General features: G+C 42.0%; 1 protein-coding gene across 1 annotated transcript; it reads left to right on the top strand.

The window, feature by feature from the left end:
- The first annotated feature begins 1840 nt into the window (after positions 1-1840).
- On the top strand, positions 1841-9516 carry RFXAP (regulatory factor X associated protein). Its single transcript, XM_068147646.1, has 3 exons — positions 1841-2740; positions 5027-5134; positions 8305-9516. Exons 1-3 carry the CDS (start codon positions 1841-1843, stop codon positions 8413-8415), a joined length of 1119 nt encoding a protein of 372 aa, XP_068003747.1. The 3' UTR covers positions 8416-9516.
- The last annotated feature ends 517 nt before the right edge of the window (positions 9517-10033 follow it).

The following is a 10033-nucleotide window of genomic DNA, read 5'->3' as shown; positions in this document are numbered from 1 at the left end:
AGGAAAATTTTACATGCATGTTATTTCAAGATGCAATTAAAGCAAAGGAAACAAACTGAAAGTGTTTTGATGGAATTGTAATGTGAAAGAAACCCTAAACATCTACTGACAACTTCTGTTTCAAGGAGCACACATCTAAAGAGCTGTGGCAGGAGAACAGGGCTACATGTAAATTTTACATGTCCACTAATGGCACAGATGCAAGGCTGTTTCCTAAAAGAGAGTCTTGTAAGTCATTCCAGCATGGCTGTAGCAGAGATGAAAAAGACACTGAAGCATCTTTGGGGAACGTAAATCAACAACGACAAAAAATAGTCTGTAATTCCAGATTAAACAGTAGAACTGAGGAGTCATCTCATCCATGTTAAAGGTAGGTCAAAGGCGATGAAGAGTGTGATGCTGTCCAGGACAGCATACATGCAAGAAAAAGACAGAAGATGGAGTGAGATTGAGAGAAAGGAATGTGAGAGATATTGCTATCGTACATCTCACATCTGACCAATGAAATTTGTTTAGAATTAATATTTGTTTTCCTTTTTACACCCAACTGCAAATTTCCCCAGAATTTTTTTAAAGGCAGAGCCTAAACTGTCACAAAGAGAAAGTTACTCATTTTGCTGTAATCACAGTCTAGGACTATACCACTTTGTTAGCTATTTTGACAAAGGTGAGAGAATTGTATTACAACATGATCAAGGGTGAAAATGAATGGCTACAGCTCTAAACTGTACTCTGCCCTGGTGAGACCACACTTGAAATACTGTGTCCAGTTTTGGGTTCCCCAGTTCAAGAGAGACATGGACCTGCTGGAGAGAATCCAGTGGAGAGCCACAAGAATGATTAGGGGACTTGAGCATCTCCTCTAAGAGTGACTGAGAGACTTGGAGTTGTTTAGTCTTGAGAAAGACTGAGAGGGGATCTGATCAATGTCTATAAAATATTTGAGAGGTGGGTGTCAAGTGGAGGGGGCTAATCTCTTTTCAGTGGTGTGCAATAAGACAAGGAACGACGGGTTCAAGCTTGAGCATAGAAGATTTCACCTCAACATGAGGAGAAACTTCTTTACAGTGAGTGTGATGGAGCACTGGAACAGGCTGCCCAGAGAGGTTGTGGAATCTCCTTCCCTAGAGACTTTCGAAACCCACCTGAATGCATTCCTGTGTGGACTACCCTAAGTGATCCTGATTTGGCAGGGGGGTTGGACTCAATCTCTGGAGGTCCCTTCCAACCTCTAGTGTACTGTGATACTGTAAACAGCATAATTGACCTTAAGGACAGGACAAGGGAGCTGTGGTAATTGTCAGAGAACAAATGGGGTGCGCATCATTCTTTAATGTGAGTGAACCAATGTGTGCAATGAGAAAGGCAAGAACCCACAGAGAGTAAGGAAGTAAACAGGTAATCAGAGATGGAGGTTGGTGGGACTTCTTTGCAGGAGTGACATAGAAACAGCAGAAGGAAAACTGAAAGTAGGCATGATAGCTCCTTTGCAACTTGTCATTTTTTCTTGGGAAAAAATGTAAGACCTTCAAAGAAAAAAGGACTGGATTAAAGCAGGGAAACATCTCATGTCAGCATTGTGAAGTGGAAAAATGACTAAGATTACAGATACAGCATTCATTTACATTACAAAGATGTTTAGTTTGGAATAGCGTACTTGGAACGGCCCAAATTGGACAAAGATGGCCTTCACTGTTCAGATGAACTTTGTAATAGGGAAAAAGTGTTCAAAGAATAAGTAGGTGTAAGACAAGGAGACAATACCCAAATGAAGGAATGAAGAACTGCCAAGGGGCAGCGAGCTGAAAGTTACAAGGGCAACAGCAGGCTGATGCAATAAATGGGAGAGGAAGCCAAACTCAACTCGCATGTTCCCACTGACCAGATGAAGGCATCTGGAAAGCAAGGACACAAACGCAGGCAGCGACGCTGGAGGCGCAGCCACGGGTGCTGCAAGCACCGCCACCCGCGTGACCCCACCTGCACCGTCTCGCACCCAGGCGCGCTCCGCTCGCGGGGGCGCAGTCGTGACTTGCGACTGCAAAGACGGCGCTCGCGGCCTCTCCCGCCGCCGGCTGCTAATGCGCGTGCGTGGCGCATGCGCGCGCGCGTCGAGGGCGGCGGCGCGCGGGACGAGGTGCCGGGCGGCGTGCGGCCGGGGGGCTCTGTTACCGGCGCCCTGCGGGCCAGCCCCGCCGCCGCTTCCTCCTCCTCCTCCGCCGCCTCCTCTTCTGCCTCCTCCTCTTCGCCGCCGCAGCTGGCGCTGCTCGTGATGCAGCCATGCGGCGGCGAGGAGGTGGCGGCGGCTGCGGCGGCGGGGGGGGTGCTGCCGCTCCCGGTCGCCGACCCGCCTCTGCCGCCCTCCGGTAGCGGAGGCCTCATGTTGTTCTACGAGCTAGGGGGGAGCGGCGACGGCGAGGCGGAGGCGGGGGAGGAGGCCGAGGCGGCCGGCGGCGAGAGCACGGCTAGCCCGGAGGAGCTGGAGGAGGAGGAGGCGACGGCGGCAGCGGCGGCGGCAGCATCTTCCAGCGGTGAAACGACCCCGGCGGGTGGCGGCTGCAAGAGCTGCACGTACCAGGGCTGCAGCGAGACCACCACACAGGTCGTGAAGCAGCGCAAGCCCTGGATGTGCAAGCGCCACCGCAACAAGATTTACAAGGACAAGTACAAGCGCAAGAAGAACGACCAGGCTCTGGGGGGCGGCGGGGCGGCCGCCGCGGGGACCGGCCCGCGGGCCGAGGTAAGGCATCGTCGGGCAGGAGGTTGTGGTGTGGGCCTCAGCCGGGGCCTCGCCGGGTAGGGAGGACGGTGCGCAGCGCAGCTGCCTTCTGGTCTGCTGAGAGCATGGGCTTCCCGTGAAAAATCAGTTTCTGTCAGATGGAATGCGACCTTTCTGTCCCGAGGAAAGGGGAGAAGAAAGGAGTTCGAGAGTCGGCTCTTCTGGTGCCAGGGCAAGCCGCGTTTCTTCCTTGTTTTTTGAGTCTAGATCCCAGAGAGATGTCCGTTGGTACTCAAACGTAGCTTTTTAATGTTACAGAGGCCATTTGGTATCAGATTATGTTGTATATAAATATGAGTTGTGTACATTCGGTTGATTATTGTTTACCTAATACTCGACAGCAGTAAAATACTTAGACCACTAATAGTTCACACTTTCCTATACCTCGGTATCACTTAGTGACGGAAGTACTGTCGGGGGGGGGAAAACTGATGCTGACAGCTTTTTGGTTTTGTTTGAGGCTCAGCCAGGATAACACAGTTTGTGATGGTCACTTGTACTTGAGTTGGCACTTAAGATCATTTATTTAGTTGAACTAGAAAGAGGAAAATAGTTTTACTTTTGAAGCTGGTAGTAGTTTGTTCTTCAAGGGTTAAGTATAAAATAGCTGTAGCCAGAAGGAAAAAAAATAGTCTTACTTGGTATTCTGCTAAAAGCAATTCAGAGTCAGCCATGCTGACAAAAAAGAAGTTGTGTGACTAGAAACTTACTGCAAATTACTAACATTCAAACGACTTTTCCTACTTCGTATAAATGTAATGGTAACACACAAATGTACCTTCACAGCAGTGAATCCTTTTTGGTATGTAAAAGCTGCCACAAACGAGGTGCATAAGCAAAAGGCAAATGTAGTGATACTACTAGGGATTTTTTTTTTCCCGTTTCTTGCTCTATCAGCTCAGAAGATGTGCTGAGATAGATGTGGGTTTTCTGACATATTTTATAACTCTTAAGTGATGTCTTTTTTTGTGTACCTTTTTTTGTTGTTGTTGAGCCCTGGTAAACTCTCACCGTCCTTTACATTCTGATAGTTTCTTCTGTTGCCCGTTTTGAATGATCTCCTTGTTTCTGAGCTTGGCTGTTGTTGAACTTAATTTGCCAGTTAGTATTTACATTACAAAATAACAGTAAACAGCTAATTCCTGTTCAGTTTGTGACATTTACTTGGCGGCCTAGCCTCCTAAGTTGTTTGCTTTTCACAGTGAAAAGGCTAGCATGCTTGTTTGAAAGTAAAATATTACATACTTCTATCATCTTTGTTACCATTCTTTGAACCTTGCCTCGTTATGGTAGCTACTTCTCTTTCAGCTGTGGGAACAGAAATGGCTCACAGTATTCAAGATCTGGTTGAATTCTGGATTTCTGTACTGGTCTGATTTCACCTACGTGGTGTGTCTACACAAATAGTTGTTATTTCAGAAAAGAGAACAATATGGGAGAAGAGTTTTGCTGTATTTCATGTAGTGATGGGTTGAAACATCTCAATCTTTAACGTGAAGTCCTGGTGATTGCATGTTGGAAGAGGGCAGGCTTCCTTATCCCAGTTTCTTGCAGGAGAAAGCAGAATATTCCATTCTAAAGTTAGTGTGATTTTTTTAGTGGTGTCTATCATGGCAAGGTTGTTGGCTTGTGAAGTCAGAGTTATTTTCCTAATACAAATTTTGTTTTCACTTTTGTGGACAGGATTGAAGTGAATGATACTGGGATATTTGTTGCTGTTGCTCTTGGTTGAACCCTTTCAGATGAATGGAGGTGTTAGTAAGTTGTGAATAATACACACAGGATGCAGCATTGCTTGGAATTTCTCAAACTATTAAGTATTTTCTCCACAGCAGGTTGTAGAGCCCTGTTGTTTAGAAGACAGTCTAGTTCATATGGCTGGTGATTGTACAAGGAACAGAATAAACTTAGAAAGAAAAAAATAATGTGTATTTTACTGTCTCTTGCTTGTGACTTTGACAAATTTGTAATAGTGTTCTGAAGTATGTTTTGTTTTGCTGTTAGAGGTATTACTGTTATTCCTACCTGATAGCAAACATTAGATACCATTCAGTTTCACAAGCTGGAGATTTTGCTGTTGTGAATGTCTTAAGTTTTCAGAAAGGCAATCAAACAAGCTCAACCCATTAACTAGCCAGCGTAACCTGGTTACTCTTTACTCTTGGCATTTTTAGGGGCAAAAAGGGAAGGTGTCTTTTTTTCCTGGCTCTGTATTCTAACTTGTCTTTTTAATTTTCCCTCATGCAGGATAGTGTTGAAGGCTCAATTTCTGTTACAAAACAAAGAACAGGATCTATTGGAGATCGCCCAGCAAGGCCTACTCTCTTAGAGCAAGTATTGAATAAAAAGAGGCTGGTAAGTTTTGTTTTCTTTCAGTTTTGAACCTGGATAAATAAAGGCAATGTGACAACGTTTGTCACCCTGTGAAAGACAAAGATCAGTCTAATGTTCATGTGCTATATGTGCATGTTTTCAAATTTGAAGTATACTGCAGAGCAGTGAAGAAAACTGGGAGATTAAATTTAACAATCACTGCCACATTTTTGGTGGTACTAAATAGTTACTTCTTTAGGGTAAATAGTGGTCTTGGTGTAACCAAGATGTTTTTAACTCCTTAAACCATCTTTTCTCGAAAGCCTTACATAGAAAATGCATGGTCTGATGCAAGCTTTAATTACTGCTGTGTTTAAAAACACATATCACGCACAAAACTGCCTATGTATTTGTTGATAAAGCAAAATGTGTAAGTAATGTTTGTAGACTGCATGAATTGTATGTGTCATGAATTTTTAAACACCTCTGTTGCTTCAGTAAGTGTATTTAAAGAATTAAACCCAGTGAAGGGAAATCACTAAGTGTTTACTGTTGCTTTGACTTCTTCATTACAACTTAGAATTCATTGGGTTGGAAGGGACCCTCAAGGGTCATCTTGTCCAACCCACTCATAACACCTGCAGTGAACAAGGACATCTCCAACTGGATCAGGCTGCTCAGGGCCCCATCCAATCTGACCTTGAATATCTCCAGGGATGGGGCCTCCACCACATTTCTGGGCAACCTGTTGCAGTATTTCAGCACTCATTTTAAAGAACTTCCTCTTTATGTCTCACCTAAATCTACCCTGCTCTGGTTTAAAACCATTGCCCCTCGTCCTATTGCTACATGCCCTTCTAAACAGGCTCTCCTCAGCCTTCCTGTATGTCCCCTTCAGATGCTGAAATGCTGCTATAAGGTCTCCCCTTCTGTTACCTAAAACTATTTTGCATCTGTAACTTTCTGTTACTGGTTTTACAATCTCCTTTCGTCAGAAACTAACGGGACTGTTTGCCTCTTGTCTCTAACTAGGCTAGGCAAAGCAATCTACAGCAGTTTAATGAGAAATGTTAGTGCTTGATCAGAAGTTTGAAAAATCTTAAAAGAAATATTGTATTAGTCCAAGTATACATCTGTATAGATTTATTTTCTTCAGTTCTCACTAAGAGCACCAATTAAATGATTGTGTCTAAAACTCAGAGGAGTATCTAGTTCTTCAGTTTTTCCAAAAATCATGTAATGAACTGTGGAATTTATGGTTCACAGTATCTGAAGTTCTTCATGCTTCACTTATTGTTGTCCCCTTTCTTGGATGTTTCTAGTTAATGTGGCTTTTAATAAAATTTGAAAGATACCTTATTAATAAAACATTTTTTTTCCTAGAAATACAGCAACAAGAAGAAGCTCTTTAAATAGATGTTGAGAGATTTTGCACAGAGCTGTGTCAGGGCTCTTCAAGAACTGAGGTTTCCTTGCAGTATTCTGGTGAAGTGAGATTCAGATTCTCCTTGATAACAGTTCTTGCTTCTCTCTCTCTGCTCTGACTCAGTTTCCCTCATTCAGCATATTTCTTCTAGAAATTTTTTCTTTGTTTTAAGCATATGTGGTGGGTTGATGTTTCCCCCTGGCATTAACTTTGCCAGACCAACTCACTTAGAAGCAAATAAAAGCTGTGTTTACAAGCAAAACTACACTCTACAATGGAATGCAATGAATGTGTACAAAATATGCAGTATTTACAGTATTATACAGGTATTTACAATTAGCAAACAACATGAAAATCCCCCTGGTCAGAATCCAGGGAAGCTGTTCCACTGTCCCCCCACCCCCTGTCCCAAAGGGAGAAAAGGAGCAGAGAGAAAGCAGGGATTAGACTTAACTAAAACAATGCAGCCAAGGTCAGCCAAAAAAGCAGGTTAATCTCTCCTGAGTGAAGCAAGCAGAGAAGATATCAGAAAAGAGAAAGAATTGTTTTGGTGCAGTCAGTCTTATAGCAGATATTTCTCCAATGAGTTTTCCTTTTTACACCTAATAGTGATTTATTTATATTTTTCTAATTTTCTGCTCAAAGTCTGTAGCTAAATTTTAAAGGCATAGCCTAAAACCACCACAGCATGTCTACACAACACAAAGCCTGAGGGTTCCTTGGTGACTCAGAAAAGATCTCTCATGGCCTGTTGCAGCCAGAGCTGTTCCATACCTCATGTTCCTGCACATGCAGGTTACTGCATATCATGGGTAGCTGCCTGCAGATTTATTGCTTAGACATACCAAGTCCTTTATGCTTGCATGGGTTTAATCTCTGTGAAGAGAGGGGTTTTGGTGGCCCACATGCACCTGGAATTGCAGCTTGTACTGGATAAAGAAAGCAGAGGCAAGGCACTGTGAAGCACCAAGTTGTGGATAGAGAGCCCAAAGCATGGATCACAGACTGCACCAGTTCAGGCCAGGAGCCAGAAGCAAATTTTTTTAGATACTTCTGTATTTTGTGACTGAAGGCAGAAGGGTTTTATAACTCATTCCTTGTAGATGGACTACTGTTTAGAAACGTTGGGAAACTACTGAATACTCATTGAACACAGAATCATAGAGTTGCTTGCAGGACTATGTGAACTTAAACCATGTGACTAAGATGCTTGGACTCTGACAGGCAGTGAGCTTTGCTGTAGAATTGGAATGTTTGATTTATTTTTGAGTATTTTTGAGCTATCTGTAATGGAAACTGTAGAAATCATTTCAAAGCTGAAGCACAGCTGAAAAGTGTATTTTCAGTATGTTGCCATCTTCATTTTTTCTGTGATATTGTACGTTCTTTACATTCTGAACCTGCTTTCAGGCTGTGTATTAATGCTGCCTCTGGTTACCTGCTGATGTCCTGAAACAGTTTGTAGATACTATTTTTTTTGTGAGCATGCTTTGTAATTCTTCAGCATTTAATTGAACCCAGTTAATTCTCTTCACAGTAGTGTGTAAAGGGCTATGTCTTGGGTTTGTGATGAAAACAATGTTGATAACACAGCAACATTTAGTTAATACTGAACAGTGCTTCATCCCGTGAGTGAGGAGTGAACAGGAGGCTCTGTGATGCTTAGTTGCCAACTGGGATAGCACTGCACAAATTTGATTTAATAGAAAAATATTATAAATATAATCACTATGGTAGATATTTAATATATGTGAGTTCCTTAAAGTCCACTTCCTCTTTCTTGCAGTCCCTACTCAGAAGTCCAGAAGTAGTGCAGTTTCTACAGAAACAACAGCAACTGTTAAGTCAGCAGGCGCTGGAACAAAGGCAGCAACAGTTTCAAGGAGCACCTGGGTAATCAGAACAGATCAGTAACCTGCAGATGTCTCTGGTGCTGAAGGAGGAATATAGGATTTTGTATAAATATGAACAATCTTGGTGTTTAAAGGAGATCTGAAGTTGCTGCTGTTATGTATTTTACTTGTTTGCACTTTTGAGGTTTTGAGCTGCTTGGGTGTCTGCAAACATGTGAGCAAATCTGGAGGAGTCTATTTTTTGATTCTTTCTAAAACTTAATTTTAGTGTTTAATTTTTTTAATATAAATTTGTTTATATTAGCAGTGTTGAGCTGTACACCCTTTTCCTACCAAAGTCTTCCACTAAATTAACAATTTTCTATGTAAGGATTTACTGTTAAACAAGTCAGTCTTTGATGACAATCATTGAAGGAAGCCAGTTACTTTCTATGGAAGTTGTGACATGAAGTCCTGAATTTGAGCCAGGCCAGTGGCACAGACTAACAGCAATTGCTCAGGGATATGGGAAACTGATGTCCAGTAGAATCTTGCACTAAAGACAAAGACATCATGCCATCAAAAAGTTGATCCAGTGGCTCAGAAAAGTGCAAATCAGGTGAACCTCCTGATATATATATATATATTCATTACCTACACATTGAGTAGATTTGAAATGCTTCACTGTCTCTTGAAAAGCATGTAAAAGGATGTGTTTGAAAGTTCCAAAAGTGGTAAATGGGGAAAAAAGCTTTAGAGGAGAATTAGGTGGAACATATGCAACTGAGAGCTGGCCCTTGTTTTGTGGAGTGTTTGTTTAAGAACCAGCCTCATACATGAAATACAACTTAATTACAGATAGTTTTTAAGTGATTAAATGAAATTGTAAAGCTTTTTACTCATACTGCCAAGTGCATCCAAAAAGTAAAATGTGATTGTGCTTTTTTTTTCTTGTATGTAGTTGTTGCTTCCAAAACAACACAGTTAAAATTCTACTTTCAAGACAGCTGATACCTAACTGGCTCTAGTGCTAGACTTCTCAGGTTTTCAGCCAGTTCAGATGAACTTGCAATTGACTGGGTGAAGAATCCAAACAGTACATTGTGTCGAATCCCACATTTTGTTTGTAAAACAAAGCTTTGTATTAAACCATGTTTCCGAACAGAGGTTATCTGAGTGGTGTGAGTGCTTCTTAAAGTACTAATTTGATATTGCAGCAGTTTGATCCACTAAATGATATCTCTGCAGAAATATTTGTTAGTCTTACAAATTTTTACAAGCTGTGCTTTGTGTATGTGTATAACTTGTTCAGTAGGGATTTATTGTATGTAGGATTGTGCAAGTTCTTGTTTAAACAAGAAATTGAAAGAAAAAATATCCAACTCTGTATCAATAGTCTGGACCAAGAAGTGATTGAGTAAAGTATTTGTTTTTCTTTTAAAAACAAACAACCAAAGCCTGTTCTTTTTTTGTTAGTGTTGGGGTTTTTGGCTACCCCTGACAAGGGGCATTACAATTGTTGTGTTTGAAGGCTGCTTTTATAGAAAGTCATTTTTAGTTTAAGTAAAACCAGCTTAGTCTTTTCAGTGTGTCAGAATATATGTGAAAGTGACCCTGCTCCCTTGCAAGAGAGAAGAGGAGCCGCCACTTCCACCGCTCCTTGCCCTGCAAACCCCAGGGTAA

Source organism: Melanerpes formicivorus, unplaced genomic scaffold (assembly GCF_026170545.1).
Source record: "Melanerpes formicivorus ecotype bairdi unplaced genomic scaffold, bMelFor1.0.p_v2 SCAF_1, whole genome shotgun sequence".
In the NCBI taxonomy this organism is placed as follows: Eukaryota; Metazoa; Chordata; class Aves; order Piciformes; family Picidae; genus Melanerpes; species Melanerpes formicivorus.
This window is presented reverse-complemented; position numbering and strand designations above follow the sequence as displayed.